At 48.1% G+C, this 27,958-nt stretch overlaps 1 protein-coding gene across 1 annotated transcript; it reads left to right on the forward strand.

Moving 5' to 3' along the window:
• Positions 1 to 809: 809 nt before the first annotated feature.
• Positions 810 to 27,905, forward strand: SMARCD3 (SWI/SNF related BAF chromatin remodeling complex subunit D3; the record flags this gene model as incomplete). The annotated part of the gene is given in 7 exon segments (XM_077493670.1): positions 810 to 911; positions 9,932 to 10,093; positions 11,274 to 11,371; positions 21,012 to 21,147; positions 24,507 to 24,629; positions 24,722 to 24,823; positions 26,304 to 27,905. Coding segments are annotated over 7 exon segments (777 nt in total), but the record flags the coding sequence as incomplete, so codon positions are not given.
• Between the last annotated feature and the right edge of the window lie 53 nt (positions 27,906 to 27,958).

The following is a 27,958-nucleotide window of genomic DNA, read 5'->3' on the forward strand; positions in this document are numbered from 1 at the left end:
GGTATCCCATGTGTCACCTGTATGGGGGGGGGTGGTATCCCGTGTGTCACCTGTCTGGGGAGGGGGGGGGTGGTGTCACCTGTGTGGGGGGGTGGTGTCACCTGTGTGGGGGGGTGGTATCCCGTGTGTCACCTTTCTGGGGGGGGGGGTGGTATCCCATGTGTCACCTGTGTGGGGGGGTGGTATCCCGTGTGTCACCTGTGTGGGGGGTGGTATCCCATGTGTCACCTGTATGGGGGGGTGGTATCCCGTGTGTCACCTGTCTGGGGAGGGGGTGGTGTCACCTGTGTGGGGGGGTGGTATCCCGTGTGTCACCTTTCTGGGGAGGGGGTGGTATCCCATGTATCACCTGTGTGGGGGGGGGTGGTATCCCGTGTGTGACCTGTGTGGGGGAGTGGTATCCCGTGTGTCACCTGTCTGGGGAGGGGGTGGTATCCCATGTATCACCTGTGTGGAGGAGTGGTATCCCGTGTGTCACCTGTGTGGAGGAGTGGTATCCCGTGTGTCACCTGTGTGGAGGGGTGGTATCCCGTGTGTCACCTGTCTGGGGAGGGGGTGGTATCCCATGTATCACCTGTGTGGGGGGGGGTGGTATCCTGTGTGTCACCTGTCTGGGGAGGGGGTGGTATCCCATGTATCACCTGTGTGGGGGGGGGGTGGTATCCCGTGTGTCACCTGTGTGGGGGGGGGGGGGGTGGTATCCCGTGTGTCACCTGTGTGGGGGGGGGGGGTGGTATCCCGTGTGTCACCTGAGTAGGGGGGCTGAAGTCTGCTGTAGGTTCTCTCTGGTGATGGGCTTTTCCTTTCAGTGGCACAGAACCCCGAGCACTCAGGAGACCGATGGCTTCCAGGTGAAGCGCCCTGGAGATGTCAGTGTGCGCTGTACATTACTGCTGATGCTGGACTACCAGGTAATCCTGTCTCTACTTCACCCCATGTGACCCCCACATCACATACTAACCCAAGGGTTACCCACTACCTAGAGAAGACCTGAAAAGCTAAATGTAAACCAATCACCACACATGGCTTCCACCCATGAGTCCTCGGGGAGCTTATCTCGGTGATAGCCGGTGAAAGCCAAGCTGCTCTGGACTGATTGGCACACAGCAAATGTGGGTTTCATATTATGAAAGGTTCTGGATGGAACTACAGTCCGGTCACCCCCAACATCAAACGTTTGCAAGAAGTCTGTGCCAAAGGTTCTGCATGTAATCGGCCAGGTTGGCTATTAACCCCTTCAGTAAGGGGCCTGGCCTCCACGGACATTAGTGATAAGCCGAATGTATCTGGGTTTGGTTCAAGCAGGGTTCGGCGACTAAAGTCCGGGTGCCAAATCTGAACCCCATTGAAGTCAATGGGAACCAAAGAGTTTTATTTTCTAATGCAGAATAAACTGTAAAATGTTTGCAGAATTTGCTTACGCCCGAGTCTGAGTGATGTAAAAGATATATATATATGCTACATTTGAAGAAGACTGGATAATATTTAGAGGTTGCACACTTTGATCTGTTTTGTAAAAGTTGGCAAAAAATATGATTTTTCAATGTTAATTACTTTTATTGGGAAAACTGGAAATCACAAACTTAAAATACTATTAAAACTATACACTAAGATGAATGGGTAATATGACAGGCAAAACATGTGTTATATTAATCTACTTTGAACGATGCAATCCCTTGTATTCTGTCACGTTGTGGATCCCAAACCATTCAAAGAACGTCTTTGTTTTATTAGTAACGAAATGGCTCAGGTCTTTTCCTTCACAAACCATGTTTTTACCCTCTCATCCTTTCACTTCCTTTTTCTTGCAGGTTTGGGTTCTAAATTTTTAGTCATATTTTCCTTAACAGCCTAAGACAATCCTACGTTTGTTTCTGACGGACACCAAAGGTGCCTGAAATTTTTTGACGTCTAGGGGGGGGGGGGGGGGGGGGGGGTGGGGTGTAAGTGCTCAAAAGCTGTAACATATGACTTACAATTGCCTCATGCCAAAAGCCAACATATATGAGGCTGACAAAATGATGTGCGACCTGTTTCATTCATTCCAATTGTCGTTGAGGAAAATTCAACTGTTGTCCAAAGACATGCAGGTAGATTAATTTGCTTCTGTCCAAAATTGGCCTCTAGTATATGAATGGGGACCTTGGATTGTGGGCTCCTTGAGGGTAGGGACCGATGTGAGTGCGCAATGTACAGGGATAGGGACAATTGTAGACACTCACTCAGGTTGAACTGGATGGACTGGTGTCTTTATTCAACCTTACTAACTATGTAACTTCGTGAAGAGGACAATTAGAAGTGCATCTATTGCCTTTGCCATCCACCTTGCTTGATGCAGTGTCCCCGGGATCCTGAAACTGAAGTGGTTTTTAGACCAACCTCCAAGGTACAGGAGTGAGAGTTGTAATACGAAGCACAAGGTTTTGCCTGCAATGCCTTTTTCTGCAGGGCTGGGCCCCGGGACCCAGAGCTTTGGTCATGCTACATTACCTAAAGTTTTTTTCTGGTGGGGTGCTATTACAGGTCCAAGGGAGTGCAACCCCCGATCAAAAAGGGACCCGGTCCTTGAAGGTTTGCTAAACGTAGCCTGGCGTGATGTAAATGCCACTATACAAGTTCAAGCTGGGAAAAATTTAATTTTTCATGTTAGGAATGCCCTTACGTGCCCCACCGCTCCTGTGTTCCGAGTGTAGCCAGGCTTGCTTCTCCTTGCTTCAGCCGAGGAGAGACTGAAGGGCACTTATTCTTTCTTTTGACTGACAAAAGGGTACTTTTCCCACTGGAAAAATCGTTTGGATGTATTCGTCCAAATCATCCCCAAATAGCCGATCCCCATGAAAAGGAAAACCAGTCAGGAGCGTTTAGTACATATATAGTGCATCTAAATAGTGCCTCTGCTTTTGTGCTTAAGAATATGCGTACCAAAAAAAAGACAACACAAAGACCAGAAAGGTACCAAAGATTTCACCCCCAAGCGCTAGGAACCCCAGTCGTACCTCAACACTGTCATCCTCGCCTGAAATGCCAGATATGGCAAGCCAGAGTGAGTCATTGGAACAAATTGGTGGTGCAACTGCTGCCCACATCTCAGCCCCTGTATACGTGACTGTAGATGTCTTTTCCTCCGCCCTGCAGGGCCTAGAGGGAAGATTAGCGGCTTTAATCACATCCTCCATCCAAATGGATAGGAAGCGTGTTAGGTCTCCCTCCCCCACCTTAGACCCTTTGCAAGGGGAACAGTGGGTAGAGGATGAGGTGTTGCCTCGATCACGAGGAAAGACAAACCGATGACTCCTCTGCAGAGGAAATAACGGTAGATGAACCTTTTTTAGCTTCTCAATCTGAGAAGTTGCTGATAAAAACTCTTACAGAGATGGTTCGTTCTACTTTCATGCTGCCCCTAACGGAGTCGGCTGAAAGTTCGGTTTCTTCCTTGGGTTCCTTAAAACCTTCACAGCCTTTTGACGCATTTCTGTCCATGCATTACTAGAAAAGCTTATTCATGCTGAATAGGATCCCCCGGATAAGAATTTTCTCACTCCAAAGAGATTCACGGTACTCTATCCCATGTAGGAGAAGTTCACCAAGAAATGGAATGTACCTGCAGTTGATGCTGCGATTTCCAGTGTGAATAAAAGTCTAACTTTAGACATTGCACAAATGCTTAAGGATCCAACAGATAAAAGGTTGGAATTCCTGTTAAAATCCTCTTTTTCTTTGGCAGGTGGGGTTACTCAGTCTGCAGTCGCTGCAATAGGCATCTGTCAATCCCTAAATGACCAGTTTAGACAGGCCCTTAAAGAAGTTCCTGCACAGCAAGCCCGGGATTTGACCGAGCTACCAAGAGCATTATGTTTTGCCATAGACGCTCACCAGGTGTCCTGCCTTACGCTTGTGCTAGTACACATGCGTAGAATCCTGTAGTTAAAAAAAAAAAATTGTCAGCCGAAGCACCATGTAAAAGGCTGCTGACTGGTTTTCCTTTTCATGGGGATCGGCTATTTGGGGATGATTTGGACAAATACATCCAAACGATTTCCAGTGGGTAAAGTACTCTTTTGCCAGTCAAAAGAAAGAATAAGCGCCCTCTAGGCAGTGGCAACGACCGCCGCCGTCAGAGTCTAGAGGAAGACTTCAGGGTCATGCCCCAGGCACAAAAGAAGTCCTGGGGCCGGAATCCTGCAAAACAGAATTCTAAAGCCTCATTATGAAGGAAATGGAAATTCAGGACGAGATGGGTCATCTCCATGGTAACTCTAGGGTATAAACTGGAATTTTGGGACTTTCCAGCGTCTTGTTTTCTGAGGTCAAACGTTCCCAAAGATCCAGGGGAAAAATCTCTGTTTCGGGCACTAGACCGATTAATGGCTCAGGGGGTGATCATACAAACCCCCACAGAAGAGCAAAGTTTGAGGTTTTATTCAAACCTCTTTACGGTACCAAAACCGACTGGAGATGTCAGACCCATTCTCGATGTAAAAAATGGAAATCAGTTCCTGAAGATCCGCTCCTTTCACATGGAGTCGATCAGTTAAGTGGTTTTCTATCCTACATAGATAAAGGAAGGTGAACTTCTGGCATCTATCGACATCAGGGATGCATTTCTGCATGTTCCTATATTTTCCGCTCACCAAAGGTTTCTGCGGTTCGAGGTAGAACCGCGGCATTTCCAGTTTGTAGCCTTGCCCTAGCTACAGCACCCTTGGTGTTTACAAAAGTCTAGGCCCCACCTCTAGCCAGGTTAAGGGCACAGTCTTGCTGTACCTAGGTGATCCATTGCTAATAGACCAGTCAGTGGCTCGTTTGGAGCAAAGCGTACGCATTACAACTCGTTACCTCTAAAAAGGCTGGAGTACTTGGGTCTCAGCTCAGAAAAGGGTGTTCTTGCCTCAGGCAAAGATAAATTCCATAATAGAGTTGGTGCGAATGGTCAGGTAGAAAGGAGATCACTCCATTCGCCTTTGCATGAGGTTGTTAGGAAAGATAGTGGTTTAATTCGAAGCGGTTCCCTATGCCCAGTTCCATTCGAGACTGTTGCAAAACGGTATCCTGTCTGCTTGGAACAAAACGATTCAAGCTTTAGATTTGCCAATGCGGCTGTCCCCAAAAGGTGTTCCAGCACCTCAATTGGTGCTTGGTATCTGGGAATCTGCAGAAGGAAAAAGCCTTCATACTAGGTACAGGTTGGGGAGCAGTACTGGAAAAGACAACTGTCCAGGAACAGTGGTCCAGAACCAAAAAAGGTTTGCCCATCAACATCCTAGATATTCGGGCAGTGCGCCTGGCTCTGAAGCCCTGAACATTCAGGCTACGGGATTGTCCTGTCAGGATCCAATCCGATAATGCCACAGCTGTGGTCTATATCAACTGCCAAGGGGGCACTAAGGGTCATGCAGCTCAGAGAGTGGTGGACCATATTCTAGCTTGGGCAGAAAAGGATGTTCCTTGCCTATCGGCAGTCTTCATTCCAGGAATAGAGAATTGGTAGGGGGACTACGTGAGTCGCAAGCAGTTGTTCCTGGGGGAGTGATCCCTTCACCCCGAAATCTTTCTGACTATAGCCAAAGATGGGGGATTCCGGACATAGATCTTTTGGCATCCAGGCTCAACATGTAGTCGGTCAACTTTATGTCAAGGACAAGGGATCCACTCGCATGCGAGACAGATGCGTGGAGACCCTATGGGGTCAGTTTTCACTGAGTTAGGCTTTATTCCCTATTCAGTTGCTGCCGCGGCTTCTTTGCAGGATCAAGCTGGAAAGAAATCCAGTAATTTGTGTAGCCCCAGCATGGCCCAGAAGGTCCTGGTATACAGAAATTGTAAAGATGGAAGTGGAGGATCCATGGTCCCATCCACTATGGCCAGACCTACTCTCACAGGCCGATATTCCATCCTACCTTACAAACTCTAAAGGCCCGTACACACGATCAGACTTTTTGACAACAAACATGCAAATTAGCTGTTTTGGAGCAACATCTGACCGTGTGTACGCTCCATCGGACAAACTTTTTTGGTTTTCATCAGACTTTTGTTGGCTGTGCGAACGGACAAACTTTCTGGCAACAAAAGTCTGATGGAGCAAAGTCTGATTGTGTGTACAGAAAACCATAGGACTTTTGTACAAAGTACAAACAGGCCATGCTCAGAACCAATGCAAAAGATCAGACAACAATACAGAAGTTGACCAAAGGTGGCGGTAAAGAGCAGAAAAACCACGTGATTTGGTGAAAGTTGGCTGAAAAAGTCCTGCTGTGTGTATGCAATACAAGTTCAGGGCCGACGCCCTTTGTACAAAAATCCAAGGGAAAGTTTGTACAAAGTCCTATCGTGTGTATGAGGCTTTAGTTTGATGGTTTTGGCTATTGAAGCCCACATTCTGAAGAGACGTCGTCTCTCTAGGTCAGTGATTTCTACCTTCATTAATGAAGCCGGCTTCCAGAGTTATATATTATAGACTCTGGAGGGCTTATGTTTGCTGGTGTCAATCCAATGGTTGGCACCCTCCGAAATATAACACTGGTAGAATTCTTGTTTTTTCTACAAGTACAGTTGAAGTTGGCCTTGAGTGCTATTAAGGGCCAAGTCTCACCTTTATCGGTCTTATTTCATTCTTTGGTCTGGGGTTTTTATACAAGGGGTAATGCGATTAATTCCGCCAGTTAGACCACCCTTGGGGCTTGAACTTTAGTTTTTTGTCGGTATTGCAAAACAGCCCTTTGAACCATTACAGCATACTCCCTTGGTCCTTCTGACAAGGCAAATAGTGTTTCGAGCTGCTATACCCTCTGCAAAAGGGTGTCGGAAGTTGGCCGCTCTTTTCTGTAAAGAAGCCATATTTCTGACTCTTCCAATGTGCCTGTCTGTCAGAACCCTCCCTGGCATGTTGGATTCCAGTCTGGCATTGGAGCAGGGGAAATCCTCCCAATGCACTGGAAAGGGCTTAGGATGGACACCTGGGAAGGAGTACTAAGGACATCAATAGTCAAGGGGACTTTGTCATTGAGGAAATTGTAGCTTGCCATCAACATTTTGAAACTGAGCTATTCCTGAATAGACTCTATTTTGATTGCTTGGTAAAATGACATGTCATCAAATATCGGGGAGATACCAGAAGTCGTGTGTCTCTTCACTTGGAGATATTTCAGAACCTCTGTCACAGGTGAAGGATCCCAGACATAGACTTCCTGACACCCAGATTCAACAACTGCGTGTGTGTACATTCCCATGACCTGGGATCCTCTGGCCTTGTCAATGGATGCTCTGGTGACTCTGTGGGGTCAGTTCATCCTGATTTATACCTTTCCTGCTTTAAAGATTCTTGCACTGTGTTCTACAGAATTGAGACCGAGGGCATTCCAGTGATCCTTGTTGTACCAAGCTGGCCCAGGAGGACATGACACTCCTGCATATTTGGACTGCTGCCAGATTCCGGTGGCCACTTCCAGACCAAGCCTTTTGGTCTCAAGGACTGATCCACCATTCGGCTGGTTGGCTTGGCTTTTGAAGCCCAGGGACTAATGGGATTCCATTGTCCCTATACTCCTGAAAACTAGGAAATCAAGTTCTGGTAAAGTCTTCCATCGCACCTGGAAGGTTCACTTAGCTTGGGGCAAAGAGAGGAAGTTCCGACATAGATGGTACTCCATGGGACATATCCTGTCCTTTCTCCAGCTAGGTCTAGATCAGCGAGCACCATCAAGGGGCAAACCTCAAACTTGGCTATGCTCTTTCAGAGGCTGCTCGCCTCTCACTTATAAGGACCTTGGGGTGCAGGGAGTCACTCACATCGCTCCCCCATATGCTCCCCTGGGATGCGGTGGGATGTCAATCTGGTTCTCAACAAAACAAAACCCAACAGGGAAGAAAAGCTGCACTTCCAGGGGTCCCACCTGAAAACGCGAAGCTCCCCAAAATTTTCTCAGTGTTTCTGCCATGCTGGAGGAAACCTTTAAAACTGACAACCTGTGGAGGGGAGTCCCCCTAAAAAATTTTGTTAGTGTTTCCTGTGAAATGTGGGTGGAGCTATGTTTTCAGGGGCTATCCTGAAAGATGATTGGGAAGATTTTTTACTTTCCTCCTAAAATCCATTTATTCCCTTGGAGTACAGTGTAGGACAATACCCCCTCTGTTACTGAAATTACTCCTATTGATTGGGAGTGGGAGGGGTATATGGGGCTGTCCAATCAGCTGAAGGTGGCAGTATGGTGAAGTGTGTCTCTTGTACTGTACTCCAAGAAAAGGATTTTACAGTTAAGTAAAAAATCTGATTGTATTTAGAAACCTAACCTCAAGGTCCACCACTTATTAGATTCTGTATCTCCCTTCACAACGTCAGGTGGCCTTTCTCTTCATATAAAACACTACACGCCCAACCGCACTCTTCGATCCTCTAACCAAAACCTCCTCCTCGTTCCCAAATCTCGGTACAAATCTAAGGGGGAACAGAGATTCGCTGTCCAAGGACCACGGCTATGGAACGCTCTACCAACCAACATCCGCTTGGAAGGTCTTCAGGAAAAAACTCAAGACCTTCCTCTTCTAGAAGTTGGACAACAAAGCTCCGCACAGCGCCTTGAGGCGATTCTGTTCACTTTGAGCGCTATACAAATTATTCATTCATTTACCTCCATTTAAAGATTTGTATGTATGAAGCCGTGTCCAGATAGGTGACACAGGCAATTAGTCCATGTTGGGTATAATTTATACAATTTGCTATCGTATACAGCCCTTCATACATCCCCTTCAATATCTTCCCTTTTATAGATAATTATCTCATCGGTCTGTAGTGAACTAGAAAAGATCCTAATCCTACTTTTCAGGGTGCCAATGTAGAGATTCTCCAAAGCCTAGAAAAAATAGCTTAGACATAAGTGACCTCATCTCTTCTAGGACTCGTGGATGGAAACATTTTATGAAGGTGACCTCAGCTCTTTGAGGACTCATGGATGGAAACATTTTATGAAAGTGACCTCAGCTCTTTGAGGACTCGTGGATGGAAACATTTTATGAAAGTGACCTCAGCTCTTTGAGGACTCGTGGATGGAAACATTTTATGAAAGTGACCTAAGCTCTTTGAGGACTTGTGGATGGAAACATTTTATGAAAGTGACCTCAGCTCTTTGAGGACTCGTGGATGGAAACATTTGATGAAGGTGACCTCAGCTCTTTGAGGACTCGTGGATGGAAACATTTGATGAAAGTGACCTCAGCTCTTTGAGGACTCGTGGATGGAAACATTTGATGAAAGTGACCTCAGCTCTTTGAGGACTCGTGGATGGAAACATTTTATGAAAGTGACCTAAGCTCTTTGAGGACTTGTGGATGGAAACATTTTATGAAAGTGACCTCAGCTCTTTGAGGACTCGTGGATGGAAACATTTGATGAAGGTGACCTCAGCTCTTTGAGGACTCATGGATGGAAACATTTTATGAAAGTGATCTCAGCTCTTTGAGGACTCGTGGATGGAAACATTTTATGAAAGTGACCTCAGCTCTTTGAGGACTCGTGGATGGAAACATTTGATGAAGGTGACCTCAGCTCTTTGAGGAATCATGGGTGGAAACATTTTATGAAAGTGACCTCAGCTCTTTGAGGACTCGTGGATGGAAACATTTTATGAAGGTGCTTTCTTCACATTTAACCTTGGAGCTGTTGTAATTATGTCAGTGCTAAAAAAAAAAAAATGTAGAAACTTCCTCCTAGTATCTTGCCACACTTTGAAAATGTATCATTGGAAGATCCAGACGAAGCACAGGGAATCTTTATAATATGTATTTGGTGCACATGTCGTGTCCTCAACTACTTTTCCCAGTCCAGAATGTGGCTGCATGTTATCTTTGCCCATGTTTTACCTTCAGTGTGTCTTCTGTCTACTGACCAGAGTAGTGGCCTCATCTACTGGTTAACTTGATGTTCTCCTTCTCCTCACAGCCACCGCAGTTTAAGCTGGACCCTCGTCTCGCCCGTCTGCTGGGAATCCACACCCAGACACGAGCCATCATTATCCAGGCACTCTGGCAATATATCAAGACCAATAAACTCCAGGACTGTCATGACAAGGAATATATCACCGGGGACAAATATTTCCAGCAGGTCAGTCCATTCTAACCCTTCCCGATGCATTTCATGGGTTCCCGAAACCATCATAACCACAGAGCCTGACACAGTATTTATATATGGAATAAAACTGGCCAACTGTGTGCCATAAAGCAGAAGATGGAACACAGAGGATACTCTGCACCCCCTGCACCGATCGCGCCCCCTACACCGATCGCGCCCCCTACACCGATCGCGCCCCCCTACACCGATCGCGCCCCCTACACCGATCGCGCCCCCTACACCGATCACGTCCCCTACACCGATCGCACCCCCTACACCGATCACGTCCCCTACACCGATCGCGCCCCCTACACCGATCACGTCCCCTATCCCGATCATGTCCCCTACACCGATCGCGCCCCCCCCTACACCGATCGCGCCCCCTACACCGATCGCGCCCCCTACACCGATCACGTCCCCTACACCGATCACGTCCCCTACACTGTCCCCTACACTGATCGCACCCCCTACACCGATCGCGCCCCCTACACCGATCACGTCCCCTACCCCGATCACGCCCCCTACACCGATCGCGCCCCCTACACCGATCGCGCCCCCTACACCGATCACGTCCCCTACACCGATCGCACCCCCTACACCGATCACGTCCCCTACACCGATCGCGCCCCCTACACCGATCACGTCCCCTATCCCGATCATGTCCCCTACACCGATCGCGCCCCCCCCTACACCGATCGCGCCCCCTACACCGATCGCGCCCCCTACACCGATCACGTCCCCTACACCGATCACGTCCCCTACACTGTCCCCTACACTGATCGCACCCCCTACACCGATCGCGTCCCCTACCCCGATCACGCCCCCTACACCGATCGCGCCCCCTACACCGATCGCGCCCCCTACACCGATCGCGTCCCCTACACCGATCACGCCCCCTACACCGATCGCGTCCCCTACACCGATCGCGTCCCCTACACCGATCGCGTCCCCTACACCGATCGCATCCCCTACACCGATCGCGTCCCCTACACCGATCACGCCCCCTACACCGATCGTGTCCCCTACACCGATCGCACCCCCTACACCGATCACACTGCACACCCCTACACTGATTATACCTTCTATACCGTTAACATGGTAGAAGAATGTTTTTTGAGGGGGGGGTTTGTTTTTTGTTTTTACAGATTTTTCTCTCTTTTTATATTTTTTCCAGATATTTGACTGTCCACGACTGAAGTTCTCTGAGATTCCCCAAAGACTGACAAACTTGCTCCTTCCTCCGGACCCCATAGTTATCAATCATGTGATCAGGTGAGTTTCCTCCATGTTAGGTTTCCTTCAGTGGGAGGAAAGTTGAGTATAGCTGAGGACTTACAGTCACGTTCCGATAGAAGCCTTTATTGTAATGAATAGTCAACATTCATGTGACAACAGAAGCAGGACCAACAGCTGACGCGTTTCACAACGTCATTGTTGCGTAGCCATAGTTACATAGTAGGTGAGGTTGAAAAAAGACACAAGTCCATCAAGTCCAATCTATGTGTGTGATTATATGTCAGTATTACATTGTATATCCCTGTATGTTGCGGTCATTCAGGTGATTATCTAATCGTTTCTTGAAACTATCGATGCCCCCCGCTGAGACCACCGCCTGTGGAAGGGAAGTCCACATCCTTGCCGCTCTTACAGTAAAGAACCCTCTACGTAGTTTAAGGTTAAACCTCTTTTCTTCTAATTTAAGTGAGCGGCCACGAGTCTTGTTAAACTCCCTTCTGCGAAAAAAGTTTTCTCCCTATTGTGGGGTCACCAGTCCGGTATTTATATACTGTGGGGTCACCAGTCCGGTATTTATATACTGTGGGGTCACCAGTCCGGTATTTATATAATGTGGGGTCACCAGTCCGGTATTTATATATTGTGGGGTCACCAGTCCAGTATTTATATATTGTGGGGTCACCAGTCCGGTATTTATATTGTGGGGTCACCAGTCCGGTATTTATATATTGTGGGGTCACCAGTCCGGTATTTATATATTGTGGGGTCACCAGTAGGGTATTTATATATTGTGGGGTCACCAGTCCAGTATTTGTATATTGTAGGGTCACCAGTCCGGTATTTATATATTGTGGGGTCACCAGTAGGGTATTTATATATTGTGGGGTCACCAGTCCGGTATTTGTATATTGTAGGGTCACCAGTCCGGTATTTATATATTGTGGGGTCACCAGTAGGGTATTTATATATTGTGGGCTCCATTTCCAGTACATCCTTCCTGAGGACTGGAGCCCAGAACTGGACAGTATACTCCAGGTGCAGCCGGACCAGAGTCTTGTAGAGGGGAGAATTATCCTTTTATCTCTGGAGTTGATCCTTTTTAATGCCAATATTCTGTTTGCTTTGTTATTAGCAGCTTGGCATTGCTGAGCCCATCATCTACTAGGACCCCCAGGCCCTTCTCCATCCTAGACCCCCCAGAGGTTCCCCTCCCCCCAGGTCCTTCTCCATCCTAGATCCCCCCCAGAGGTTCTCCCCGCAGTCTATAGATTGCATTCAGATTTTTGCAACCCAAATGCATTATTTCTTTATTGTACATCACGGGACACAGAGCCACAGTAATAACTATGTGGGTTATATGGCACCTTCAGGTGATGGACACTGGCAAAACCCTAGACAGGAAGTTCAATTCCCCATATAACCCCTCCCCTTACTGGGAGTACCTCCATTTTTTTGCCAGTGTCTTAGGTGTTGGTCTCAAGTAAAGATGTGCTGTGCTGAGCTCCGCTGGAGGAATCTTTACTGGGGCAAGCCATGCAACCGGATCCATTCAAAGTGTCTTTTCAGGCCAAATTGGATGGTACCCGGTAGAGCTGCCACGCCGCGTCGACTAAGAAAATACGTTGACGTGCGTGCAGGGCGTCGATGCGTCACAGTGGTGGCAGTGCTTAGTATGTACCTCTGCCCTCCGTGCCGCTGTCCCCCTCTCTTCTCCCCCTCCATGCCGCCGTCCCTAGGGGTGTCCAACGGATCGTCTCCGATCCGTGATCCGAGCGCACGTGCCGCGGAGCGCTCCGCGGTCTCTGCCTTAGGAGAGGCCGCGTCTTCGGCCTAGCTCCGAAGCGGCGGCCATCTTTCTACACCCAGGCGTTTACAATGTGATCGCTCCGACAGATGACATGATGCCGGTTTCTCTCTCCCCTCTCTGTACTGATCTCTGCAGTGGAGGGGAGAGGTCGGATGTTAGCAGCCATCCCTCCATACCCAGCCAATACTCTGCCAGCCACTGCAGTGCAATACTCTGCTGCAGGCCAATACTCTGCCCGCCAATATTCTGCTGCAGGCCAATACTCTTCCCACCAATACTCTGCTGCAGGCCAATACTCTGCCCGCCAATACTCTGCTGCAGGCCAATACTCTGCCCGCCAATACTCTGCTGCAGGCCAATACTCTGCCCGCCAATACTCTGCTGCAGGCCAATACTCTGCCCGCCAATACTCTGCTGCAGGCCAATACTCTGCCCGCCAATACTCTGCTGCAGGCCAATACTCTGCCCGCCAATACTCTGCTGCAGGCCAATACTATGCCTGCCAATATTCTGCTGCAGGCCAATACTCTGCCCGCCAATACTCTGCTGCAGGCCAATACTCTGCCCGCCAATATTCTGCTGCAGGCCAATACTCTGCCCGCCAATACTCTGCTGCAGGCCAATACTCTGCCCGCCAATACTCTGCTGCAGGCCAATACTCTGCCCGCCAATACTCTGCTGCAGGCCAATACTCTGCCCGCCAATACTCTGCTGCAGGCCAATACTCTGCCCGCCAATACTCTGCTGCAGGCCAATACTCTGCTGCAGGCCAACACTCTGCCTGCCAATACTCTGCTGCAGGCCAATACTATGCCCGCCAATATTCTGCTGCAGGCCAATACTCTTCCCACCAATACTCTGCTGCAGGCCAATACTCTGCTGCAGGCCAATACTCTGCCTGCCAATACTCTGCTGCAGGCCAATACTATGCCCGCCAATACTCTGCTGCAGGCCAATACACTGCTGCAGGCCAATACTCTGCCTGCCAATACTCTGCTGCAGGCCAATACTCTGCCCGCCAATACTCTGCTGCAGGCCAATACTCTTCCCGCCAATACTCTGCTGCAGGCCAATACTCTGCTGCAGGCCAATACTCTGCTGCAGGCCAATACTCTGCTGCTGGCCAATACTCTGCTGCAGGCCAATACTCTTCCCGCCAATACTCTGCTGCAGGCCAATACTCTGCTGCCGGCCAATACTCTGCTGCCAGTACTCTCAAGGTTATCCAAAGAAATAATTGGCTAATCAAAAAAAAAAACACTAGATTCATTAAAAAATAAAAACCAAAAAAATAATCGGATAGTCGTTGACTAATTCGAAAAAATAATCGATAGATTAGTCGACAGACAAATTAATCGTTAGTTGCAGCTCTAGTACCCGGGCCTCGTGTCTGAAGAAGCGAGGTTCTGCCTGTAACGCTTCTCTTTTTAGAGAGCTGGACCTTCTTCAGCTTCACAAGATGAGAAGTTGCTGGTCCACGCTCTTATTGGAACGGTCCGCTCCACATTTAAGCTACGCGTAACGGAGTCGGTTAAAAAGCCCACTTCTAGTTTTGGGTTCACTGAAGCCTCCTCAGGCCTTTCCTGTCCATTCATTGCTGGAAAAAACATCTATATTCTGAGTGGGATCACCAAAATAAGCGTTTCTTCCCCCCCCTAAAAAAAAATGTCAACACTTTATCCTATGGAGAAAAAATTTACTAAGATGTGGAATATACGGGCGATTGACGCTGCTACATCCTCTGTGAGTAAAAGTTTGACTTGTCCGGTTGACAATGTGCAAACGCTTAGGGATCCAACCGATAAAAAATTGGAATTCCTGTTAAAAAAAAAACATTTTCTCCTTGGCAGGTTCAGCGGCTCAACCTGCAGTGGCGGCAATTGGGGTATGTCAATCATTGAGAGACCATTTGAAACAAGCACTCGAGGTGCTTCCTGAACAGCGAGCCCGGGAGGTAGCAGGGCTGCCAGCGGCTTTGTGTTTTGCAATTGATGCAATGAAACCTCTCACCTTACACTTGGGTTGGTGCATATGCGTAGAATCCTATGGTTGAAAGATTGGTCAGCTGAAGCGCCATGCAAAAAGCTCCTGACTGGTTTTCCTTTCTGCGGTGAAAAAGCTGTTTGAGGAGGATTTGGACAAATATATCCAAAAAAATCTCAAATGGGAAAAGTAACCTTTTGCCAGTTAAGAAAAGAGTAAACGTCCCTCCTTTAAACAGGCCTTTTCTCCAGTGCCAGGGGCATCAACCTCCAGGCAGTCGTGACGGCCTCCACCATCAGGTTTAAGAGGTAAACCTCAAGGTAAACCCCAGGGACAAAAGAAGTCCCGGGGGAGGAAATCTACAAGACAGAAATGCTAAAGCCTCTTTATGAAGGAACACCCCCCCTCGTTTGAGTGGGGGGGGAGGAAGACTTCTGCAGTTCTCAGGGGTCTGGCAGGAAGAATTTCGAAACAGAAGGGTGGTCTCTACAATAGCTCTAGGTTACAAACTCCCATCTCCTCGTTTCCTCAGGTCAAATGTTCCCAAACATCCAGAGAGAAAGAAGTCTCTCTTTCAAGTGTTAGACCGACTTTTGACGCTAGGGGTGTTTTTTTTTTTTTTTTTTTTTTGTGGTTGAACTAGATGGACTATGTAACTATGGTGGTCCCCATGGAGGAGTAGGGGTTGGGGTTTTACTCAAACCTTTTCACGGTTTCAAAAACAAATGGAGATGTCAGACCCATTCTAGATCTCTAAATCGGTTCCTGAATATTCTCTCTCTTCTTATGGAATCAATCCCATCAGTAGTCTCCATGCTACAGAGAGGAGAACTTCTGGCATCAATCGACATCAAGGATGGATACCTGCATGTACTTATTTTCCCCGCTCATCGGAAATATCTGCATTTCCAAGTGGAAAACCTTCATTTTCATTTTCTAGCTCTGCCCTTTGGTCTAGCTCTACTGCACCTTGGGTGTTTATACAAAGGTCTTGGCCCCTCCTCTAGCCAGATTAAGGGCCCAAGGTATAAGGATTATAGCTTACCTAGACGACCTGCTCTTGATAGATTGGTCGGTAGCCCACTTAGACCAAAGCATGGTCACCACAGTCAACTACCTGGAATACCTCAGTTGGGTCCTCAACCTATAGAAATCTTCTTTAAAGCCAGTAAGAAGTTTAGAGTACTTTGGTCTGATTATAGATACAGCCCAGAAGATGGTGTTCTTACCCCAGGCTCATCCAGAATCATATATTATAGAGTCTGGAAGGTATATGTCTCCTGGTGTGAATCCAGGGGTTGGCATCCTAGAAAGTCATAGAATTCTTGCCTTTCTGCAAATGGGGTTAGATGAAGCTGGCCTTAAGTACTATCAAAGGCCAGGTCTCGGCCTTATCGGTATTGTTTCAACATCCGTTTGCTTCGCATTCTTTGGTCCAAAGCTTTATACAAGGGGTAACATGGCTTAATCCACCGGTTAGAGCACCCCTGAACCCTTGGGATTTGAATTTAGTTCTGTTGGAATTACAGAAACAGCCTTTTGAGCCAATACGACACATTCCCTTGGTCCTTTTGTCAAGGAAACTAGTTTTTCTGGTAGCCATTTCTCCTGTAAGAAGGTTATCAGAGTTGCATCCTAATCCTAGCTTTCCACTGAAGGTGGTTTCAGGTTTTCATATAAAAAATGTCATCCAAATGAGCTAGAGAAAAGGGGAGGCGGCACATACAGATTTACAAGCGTTCAAAATCTATTCATTACCTGTCCCACCAGTGCCACTTACCTCCCTTTAGTGTCAGACCGAACCACATGTATGGATATGGGCGTAGCTTTGGTAACCAAGGTGGAGACCCCCTCACATAGGAGGAGTAGCTGGAAAGGTAAGCCCCCCCAATATGAGCCCGTTTTAAGTGAGGGAACCCTGGAGATGAGTCTCCTGAAGTAGAATCAGGTGGAGTTTATACTTTTTAATACAAAGATCAGGGAGCGTTTGAATTTGGAGTTGAGGCCCCTGACATTCCAGGCCAAAACCTTAAGATTTACCTCCATGACAGAGATATGAAGTAGGGGGGTCCCCCCCGAGATATAGCCAGCCATAGAATTGGGGCTCCAGGTTCCCCCCCCCCCCCCCCACATATTCAGAGCAAAGTAACTGCATTGGGAAGGACCCAATGCAATCACACAGAATGTAGACAATCCCAACCAGATACAGACGGAGAGCACCCCGACTATCCCCTCCCCCCCCTCTCCGCCCCAACTTGCCAGGCACTTTGTTCCCGTAACCTTAATTCAAATAGGTCACAGAGATGCGACTTAAAACTGTCACATAGGATGCCTTTTCTCTAGGAATTCTTTTGGGTGCCTCCCCTCCATCGCCTCAGGGAACCCCCACCAACCGTATATTGTTCCTTCTCATGCGGTCCTCCATGTCAGCCGCCATCTTTAAAGTGTGTCCAGACAGAGTCTCTTTTGTCACCTGCACAGCTGTGTCCAAAAGCCTAACAGTATCCTCAATAAGCAATGCGGCGATCAGTAGTCTGCGCCTTCTCCCTCAACTTCTGCATGTCATGTTTCATGAAGGAGAACTCCATATCTGAGCTCCTCAAGGTGATCAATCAGTTTATTCTGGCAGCCATGGTCTGGGTCAGGGGTGGCTCATCCTTCCCCTTCACCTTCCTGTCTGCTCTGGCTCTGTGGTCTCTCAGTCTGTCCAGCGATCTCCCCCTCCTCGGCACTTCTTCCCTTTGGTGTCCAGGGGGAGAAGACGCCTGCTGCGGGGCCTCCACAGATCTCTGGACCAGCTACCATTCCTCCTCCTCCTGTGTTCCGCGCCATTTTGAGAGCCCCATGCGAATTACGGCAGCCGTTCTCCCAGCGTTTTTGGCCAGGGGGGTCCATACTTTACCATCACTGGAGATTCCCGAGGGGTCACTGCACACAACCCCGACAGTTCTGCTAGAAAATCGGGGACTGGTGGCCCAGGATTACCGGTCGGCAGACAGAGCTCCGGCCCTGCACTCCTCACATGCCGTGCGCTGGCTCCGCCCCACCCCCAAGTCCATTTCTAATTCTGTCCTCTGATAACCATGGAGGGGCTTCCTGCGATGTGTTATGAGGATAAACTGCAGTTTTGGTTGTTGAAGCCCCCCGATTCCCTCGTGAAGACTGAGGAGAAGAATAAATTCAATACCTTCCCCATCCCCCCATCCTTTGTAACCAGATGTCATTCCTCATTCTTTATGGGGCCAGTATGGCCTGTCCTCCCATTATTTTTTTACTGTTTACATACTTAAAAAATCTATTGGCTGTTTAAAATATTGAGGAAATGGAATTGTCGACCGAAATTTAATGAGTGCTTTATATTCAAATCCATTGGCTAATATTATTGGGTATGGTCGTATACCAGACCTTTTGCAAATCCGGAGAGGAACGAGGCAGGGAATGTCCTCTGTCGCCACTCCTCTTTGTGATAGCTTTTGAGTCATTGGCAATAACCATTAGATCCAACCCCACGGTATTGAAAGTGACGGCAAAATGCATGAATGTGGCCTATTTGCTGATGGCGCTGATATTCATAGCGGATCCTATCGCGACCTTACCCAGTTTATTTACCTTATTGTTCGATTTCAGAACCATTTCTGGATTGACGGTAAATCACCTAAAATCGGAGTCTCTAAATATAAATCTCCCGGACGTAGTCTTAGACCCTCTCATTTAAATGGTGTACGCAGGTTCTCCCATATCTTGGAGATAAAACTGACTTCTGACATTGCTACATTGTATCGGGTGAATTGCACTCCTCCTTTATAACCCCACAGAATGTGACCTGAAAACTTGGCAAACCCGCGATATTTCCTGGATGGGTAGAATGGCAGCCGTTAAAATGGCGGTTCTTCTTCGAATACTTAACTATTTTAGGTCCCTTCCGATTCCAACTCCTCCTGTTTTCTTCCAGAAGTTATGATCTCTGATCTATAAATGTAGGGAGGGTATCGGGTGGGGCGCTCTAACCTGTATAGGTCTAAATGGTGAGGTGGGCTGGGAGTTCTGCATTTCCTGCGATACTATAGAGTGGCACAATTGGTCCAGTTATACCAAATTTTTAATGAAAAAAAAATGTATAGACCTGACCGGGTCCACCTGGAGGCGCAGGCATGCCCCACCATTCCCTTAGATCTTCTTATGTGGCTCCCTGCAAAGGAGCGTCAGGCGATGTTGAGCCCTTCTTTATCCTACTCCTTGCGTTCGTGGGACACAGCATGTAAATTGTATCCCTTAAAATCACCCCCTTCGCCAGTGGCTCCACTATTAAACAATCCTCATTTCATCCCAGGCCAACAGAGTACCCAATTCACCTGGTGGGTCAACAAGGGGGCTTTACAGAATTGCTCACTTTATAGATCATAAGGGGATAAGACAGCCCAACTACTTTAGGGAAACTTTAGAAATGCCCCCCCCCCCCCCCCACGGAGATATATCGTCTATGCCAAATTATACACTTTCTACCAACCTTAATGAGAGATGAGATGGATATTACCACTAGGATCCTGTTTGAGAACAAATATATGTGAGAGGGTCAGATTCACGGGGAGGGATTACGGAATTATATACCATGTTCAACAATCGGGGTAACAAACTCTCCTACCAAACGGCATGGGAGGCGGACCTTGGGGAGATAGTTGAGGAGGAAGTGCGGACGAAATAGTCGACCGTGGTGCACAAAGGCATACTCAACACCTCATTCGTAGAGGGGAATTATAAAGTGCTATCTCGCTGGTACCTTGTTCCTACAAGGCTAGCAAAATTATACCTTGGTACTTCACCTCTATGTTTTCAGGGACGTGGACAGGAAGGAGAGATATGTACCATGCCTGGTGGTCTTGCCCGAAGGTCCGACGTTTCTGGATTAGGATGTTCCACCTAATCTACTCCGTGAAATATACCTAGAAGGGCCAAAACGGGGTTGTTTAGTGATTTCCCTGAGATCCCCGGACATCTGCGAACTTTCATATTCTTCATTCTTTTAGCGGCTAAAATAGCTATTGCACGTGCATGGAAATTGCCTGTAATCAATATTGCCCTGGTGAAACACAAGAGATCATGGATCATGATCAATGAAAAACTGCCTAGTATTCGACGGGATAAGCAAACTAGGTTTGAAAAAGTATGGAACCCCTGGATTGCTTATCTCCAGGCTCCCTGGGGGCGTGGCTATTTTGTGAGGGGAAACCCGGAGTGAAGGGACCCACCCAACCCTACTCTTTTCTGATTCTTTGCATCCCCCCCCCCCTTTATTTTTCTTTATTTTTTCATTTTCTTTATATCAGCTCTGTAATGCCATGTGGCAAATTTTGTGTAGGATGCTGCCAGGGGACAGGGAAGTTTCCCAAAATACGCTATGTTCTTGATTGTTATGTTTTAGTGACCCCTCCCCCAGCTACATGTCCCGGGACCACACTGTCATGTAGTCCTATATGGTGTTGAGGAGGAGATCTCCGTGCAAAGCTGTATGTTGGCCTATAAAAGTTGGTTGTTTCCATGTGGTTCCTTGCTTCATAGTCCTCTCTGTTACTGATTTGGAGGGGCTTTTCCAAACTCTCTGTCCTCCTCAGGTGTCCTTAGTTTTGGTTTGATGTGGAGACCTCTATAATGAATGTTCTACTACATTAAACCTTTCATCCAACCTTCACATTCATACGTTGGTTATTTGATGTAAAGGAAAGACCAAGATGTTTTTTCACTAATGGGTTCATCCAGTTGTGTGTTTGATTTTATATGGTGGGCATTGCAGGATTAGATCCATTGTGTTATCTTAGAAATTTAGGGGGGTATGTCTGTAGATCTCAGGACACTTTCACAGATGTCTGTCATATGTTGATGTCTGTGCAGTGTGGATCCCACCGACCAAAAGAAGACCGCATGCTATGACATTGATGTGGAGGTAGAGGATCCTCTGAAGGGCCAGATGAGCAGTTTTCTGCTGTCCACTGCAAACCAACAGGAGATCTCAGCACTGGACAACAAGGTAGGGCTTCTGGGATGAGATGTAGACCCTAGTACAGAGAATTGGATGACCCTTGGGGCAATTTGCCTCCCACTGATACTAGACCCTATTCTTCCCACTGACACCATCAATGGGTGTAATTCCTGCTACTGACATCACCAGAGGGCAACTATTCCTCCCACTGACACCAAGGATGGGAAACTTACTACCCCCATATACCAAAGACGCATTGTTTACTCCCACTGACACAAGGACAATTTCTACTCCCACTGGCTACAGTCTGCCCCCCTAAAGTTTAAAGGACCGTAAACTGTCCCCTTGTTCAAAAAGCTTTGAGACCTATAGGGGAATAACCAATAGGATTCTTACAGAAGGTTCAACCCTTAACCTTAACATTTTCCAAACCCTCCCAACCCTAACACTTTCAAACCACTCCTAACCCCTCCCACCACTTCACAAACCCAATCCCAACATCTCCTAACCCCAACACTTCCAAACCATACCAACCCCAATATATCCAAACTTCTCCCAATCCCAAGACTTCCCCACCCCAAGACTTCCCAACTTTAACACTTACAAACCTTCCCAACCCCAATGCTTCCGAACCACTCCTAACTTCTCCCAACGCTTCTCAAACCCTCCCAACCCCAACATTTTCCAATCCAAACACTTCTCGGAATCTCCTAACTCTGACACATTCCAAACCTGACACTTCCCAACCCCCCCCCCCCCAACACTTCCAAACTACCAGTATATCTCAACTCCTCCCAACCCCATTTCCCAGCCCCTCTCAAACCAACCCTTTCCAACTCCAAAACTTCCAAACTGTCCCAACCCCAACTCCTCCCAACACTTCCAAACTGTCCCCAGCCCCAACCCTTTCCAACTCCAAAACATCCAAACTGTCCCAACCCCAACTCCTCCCAACACTTCCAAACCATCCCAACGCTTCCAAACCATCCCAACACTTCCAAACCATCCCAACACTTCCATACCATCCCAACACTTCCAAACCATCCCAACCCCAACACTTCCAAACCATCCCAACCCCAACACTTCCAAACCATCCCAACCCCAACACTTCCAAACCATCCCAACCCCAACACTTCCAAACCATCCCAACCCCAACACTTCCAAACCATCCCAACCTCAACACTTCCCAACTCCACCACTTCCAAACCGTCTCAACCCCAACACTTTCCAACTTCTCGCAACACTTTCCATCCCTTCCCAACTCAAACACTTTCAAATCTTCCCAACTCCTTCTTCCAAACCATCCCAACTCCTTCCAAACCATCCCAACCCCAACACTTCCAAACCATACCAACCCCAATATATCCAAACTTCTCCCAATCCCAAGACTTCCCAACCCCAACACTTCCCAACCCCAACACTTCCCAACTTTAACACTTACAAACCATCCCAACCCCAATGCTTCCGAACCACTCCTAACTTCTCCCAACGCTTCTCAAACCCTCCCAACCCCAACATTTCCCAATCCAAACACTTCTCGGAATCTCCTAACTCTGACACATTCCAAACCTGACACTTCCCAACCCCCCCCCCCCCCCCAACACTTCCAAACTACCAATATATCTCAACTCCTCCCAACCCCATTTCCCAGCCCCTCTCAAACCAACCCTTTCCAACTCCAAAACTTCCAAACTGTCCCAACCCCAACTCCTCCCAACACTTCCAAACCATCCCAACACTTCCAAACCATCCCAACACTTCCATACCATCCCAACACTTCCAAACCATCCCAACCCCAACACTTCCAAACCATCCCAACCCCAACACTTCCAAACCATCCCAACCCCAACACTTCCAAACCATCCCAACCCCAACACTTCCAAACCATCCCAACCCCAACACTTCCAAACCGTCTCAACCCCAACACTTTCCAACTTCTCGCAACACTTTCCATCCCTTCCCAACTCAAACACTTTCAAATCTTCCCAACTCCTTCTTCCAAACCATCCCAACTCCTTCCAAACCATCCCAACCCCAACACTTCCAAACCATACCAACCCCAATATATCCAAACTTCTCCCAATCCCAAGACTTCCCAACCCCAAGACTTCCCAACTTTAACACTTACAAACCATCCCAACCCCAATGCTTCCAAACCACTCCTAACTTCTCCCAACGCTTCTCAAACCCTCCCAACCCCAACATTTCCCAATTCAAACACTTCTCGGAATCTCCTAACTCTGACACATTCCAAACCTGACACTTCCCACCCCCCCCCCAACACTTCCAAACTATCCCAACATATCTCAACTCCTCCCAACCCCATTTCCCAGCCCCTCTCAAACCAACCCTTCCCAACTCCAAAACTTCCAAACTGTCCCAACCCCAACTCCTCCCAACACTTCCCAACCCCAACACTTCCAAACTGTCCCCAGCCCCAACCCTTTCCAACTCCAAAACTTCCAAACTGTCCCAACCCCAACTCCTCCCAACACTTCCAAACCATCCCAACACTTCCAAACCATCCCAACACTTCCAAACCATCCCAACCCCAACACTTCCAAACCATCCCAACCCCAACACTTCCAAACCATCCCAACCCCAACACATCCCAACCCCAACACTTCCAAACCATCCCAACCCCAACACTTCCAAACCATCCCAACCCCAACACTTCCAAACCATCCCAACCCCAACACTTCCAAACCATCCCAACCCCAACACTTCCCAACTCCACCACTTCCAAACCGTCTCAACCCCAACACTTTCCAACTTCTCGCAACACTTTCCATCCCTTCCCAACTCAAACACTTTCAAATCTTCCCAACTCCTTCTTCCAAACCATCCCAACTCCTTCCAAACCATCCCAACCCCAACACTTTCGAACCATTCCAACACCAAAACTTCCCAATTCCTCTCAACCCCAACACCTCCTAACCCCTCCCAATGCTTCCTAACTCTGCTTCTACTATTAGTTCCCCCTTTGGGGAGATTTACTCATACTTCCTGTATTGTTTATGCCCATCAAATAAACAGGAAGTGAAGAGAAGTCTCTCAAATCGGGGACACAGGAAACAAAAAGTTGACTGAGGTTCTAACTCTTCCTCTCCCTATCCAAAACCATCCATAGCCACTTGTGGGTTTAACCAATCATTGCTTGCATATTCATTCTTCCTAGCCTGTGTAATAGGGTGCACGGCAAGGGGTGTTGTCCTTTGTCTCCATACAGTGTGCTAAACGGTGTCCCTCCTCCCCATCTCTGAAAGTTATTATGAGGGTGGAACATTCCCTAGACATCATTATGGTCCTGGTGTGTCCTCAGGGATGATATCCGGTTCCACCAGCTGAAATATCAATGGACTCATGATGGTTCTAGTCTGATTCCTATCTGATTTCTTCATCTCTAGATCCATGAAACCATTGAATCCATCAACCAACTGAAAATTCAGCGAGATTTCATGTTAAGCTTTTCTAGAGATCCAAAAGGATATATTCAAGATTGGCTTCTGTCCCAGAGCCGAGACCTCAAAGTAAGAAAACAAAGTGTTGTCCACATGACCTCCATTATGACTGCTTCATCTATCATAATGTTGACCCCCCACTTCCTCTATTCTCTTTTTAGATCATGACTGATGTCGTGGGGAATCCAGAACAGGAGCGGAGAGCCGACTTCTACCAGGAGCCCTGGTCACAGGAGGCGGTCAGCCGCTACTTCTACTGTAAGGTGAGATGTCCTAATCCTATGGTGGCCCCCTCTGTGCAGGAGAACCAAAATTTTGTCCAAAATGTCACTATGAGAAAATCTATTCCAAGAGACAAACCGACGAGACTGGAAAGCATCTGCACATACTGGCCCCTCACTGCTGTCTGAGCACGGTCCATATCCATCGCGTTACAATAGCAGGAATCAAAATGCCCATTAGAAAATGTGTACCTAATAGAGGGAGTTCATCAGGGCCATCTCCATGTAGCTTGTGTACCTATAGAGGGAGTTCATCAGGGCCATCTCCATGTAGCTTGTGTACCTATAGAGGGAGTTCAGCATGGCGTCTCCATGTAGCTTGTGTACCTATAGAGGGAGTTCATCAGGGCCATCTCCATGTAGCTTGTGTACCTATAGAGGAAGTTCATCAGGTCCATCTCCATGTAGCTTGTGTACCTATAGAGGAAGTTCATCAGGGCCATCTCCATGTAGCTTGTGTACCTATAGAGGAAGTTCATCAGGTCCATCTCCATGTAGCTTGTGTACCTATAGAGGGAGTTCAGCATGGCGTCTCCATGTAGCTTGTGTACCTATAGAGGGAGTTCAGCATGGCGTCTCCATGTAGCTTGTGTACCTATAGAGGGAGTTCAGCATGGCGTCTCCATGTAGCTTGTGTACCTATAGAGAGAGTTCAGCATGGCGTCTCCATGTAGCTTGTGTACCTATAGAGGGAGTTCAGCATGGCGTCTCCATGTAGCTTGTGTACCTATAGAGGAAGTTCATCAGGTCCATCTCCATGTAGCTTGTGTACCTATAGAGGGAGTTCAGCATGGCGTCTCCATGTAGCTTGTGTACCTATAGAGGGAGTTCAGCATGGCGTCTCCATGTAGCTTGTGTACCTATAGAGGAAGTTCATCAGGTCCATCTCCATGTAGCTTGTGTACCTATAGAGGGAGTTCAGCATGGCGTCTCCATGTAGCTTGTGTACCTATAGAGGGAGTTCAGCATGGCGTCTCCATGTAGCTTGTGTACCTATAGAGGGAGTTCAGCATGGCGTCTCCATGTAGCTTGTGTACCTATAGAGGGAGTTCATCAGGGCCATCTCCATGTAGCTTGTGTACCTATAGAGGGAGTTCAGCATGGCGTCTCCATGCAGCTTGTGTACCTATAGAGGGAGTTCAGCATGGCGTCTCCATGTAGCTTGTGTACCTATAGAGGGAGTTCATCAGGTCCATCTCCATGTAGCTTGTGTACCTATAGAGAGAGTTCATCATGGCGTCTCCATATAATGTTTACTGCGCTATAGATAAAAGAAGGGTTCTAAGATCTCCTGATGTTTTGTTATATATCTTGCGCATCGATGGCTCTCGAAAACTTCTCCTCCCCAAAACCCCGCTCAGTGTAGGGCTGAACGGTGACCCCAAACTTCTGAGCACGGAATCTATCGGCTGTTTTGGTAGGTTTTCCATGGAAGGACTCACCCTATTGTCATCTCTTTCAGATCCAGCAGAGAAGACAAGAATTGGAGCAATCTCTGGGGGTCCGAAACACATAATTCCAGAACCGATTGTCCCAGTATTGGAGTCCTTTATGGCCCTCACTCCTGACCAATCCACAAAGGACAAAGTACCACCGACTTCCCGATGACGCCTCGTCCCAGGCTCTCTGCATGCCTCTCTCTCCTCTCTTTCCAACACTTTACTCCCAAGAGACATTCTTACCGATACGATGCTTGAGCTGCCTGAGAAGTGCCAATCCATGTTTTAGAAGTATTACTGACCATTGTGTAAAGTGTCTGGAATCTCCGCACCCAACCCACAATGCATCTGGACTAAGCCAGAGCTGTGAGGACGAGGAAGGGACCTTTCCGTTCAGGGTCCTCCAGGCGGGTTGATTATCCCCCTCCAGGTGGGTTATCCCCCTCCAGGTGGGTTACCTCCCTCCAGGCGGGTTATCCCCCTCCAGGCGGGTTATCCCCCTCCAGGCGGGTTATCCCCCTCCAGGCGGGTTATCCCCCTCCAGGCGGGTTATCCCCCTCCAGGCGGGTTACCTCCCTCCAGGGTGGGTTACCTCCCTCAAGGCGGGTTATCCCCCTCCAGGGTGGGTTATCCCCCTCCAGGCGGGTTATCCCCCTCCAGGGTGGGTTACCTCCCTCCAGGCGGGTTACCTCCCTCCAGGCGGGTTACCTCCCTCCAGGGTGGGTTATCCCCCTCCAGGCGGGTTACCTCCCTCCAGGAGGATCCCCTTTTCAGTATTATTATTTTATTTTTTTTGTATACAGGGACGGCAGCTTTATGTCTCCCCCCCCCCCCCCACAGAGCTGACCGAGAAATGAAGGGACTCACGTCACGTTTTTCTACATCAGAAGAGATTTCCGTTTTTACTTTTGTATAAAAAAAATATAATTTGCTTTATAGAAGAATTTTCTTTCCACTCCCGAAATCTGGCCGGAAGACTTCCCAAATAATCCCCACCCCCCCCCCCCCCCCCCGAATACTGGGGCGACATCCCAATAACCGGCAGCCTGGTCATAGGGAGACCTGTCTGCTTAGAGGAACCAATCACCAAGAGGGACATTCCCCGGGACATGATATATGAAGACGATCGCTCTCGTAGTCAACATTCCTGAGTCAACACTCAATCTGTCTATAATTTCCCAAAGATATGATCCAAACCCAAAAAGCTCCGCCGCAAGCCACCCCTCCCCCCCGCCAGTATAAAGACCCAAATGATGTAATCCAGACCCAAAAAAGCTCCAGACCCAAGTCACCCCCTCCCCCCACTGAACACAAACCCTAATAATAAAGATCCAATCCAAACCCAAAATGCTCTGCCCAAGTCACCTTCCCCCAAGTAAAGACCTGAATGATGCAATATATACCCAAAAAGCTCTTTCCTAGCCCCCCCCCCCCCCCCCCGCCCCCAGGCGAGCTTATTCCATGTCTCTCTGGGTTTCCCGGCCATGTGGGTGAGTGGTCAGCACAGGGTGGGATAGTGGGGCTGTTAGTTAGTACTGTGCAGATAGATAGGACTGTGGTTACCGCTGTAGCTGCTATGTGTGTAGAGTCACTAAGTGACATTGAAATAAATTCATTTCTACCAACGTGTCCGACTCCATTGTATGAGAATCGGGGGCGGGATTTCTGTGTAGCCAAT

This window comes from Lithobates pipiens, unplaced genomic scaffold (assembly GCF_037356315.1).
Source record: "Lithobates pipiens isolate NorthernLeopardFrog02 unplaced genomic scaffold, aLitPip1_a1.2 Scaffold_19, whole genome shotgun sequence".
NCBI lineage: Eukaryota > Metazoa > Chordata > Amphibia > Anura > Ranidae > Lithobates > Lithobates pipiens.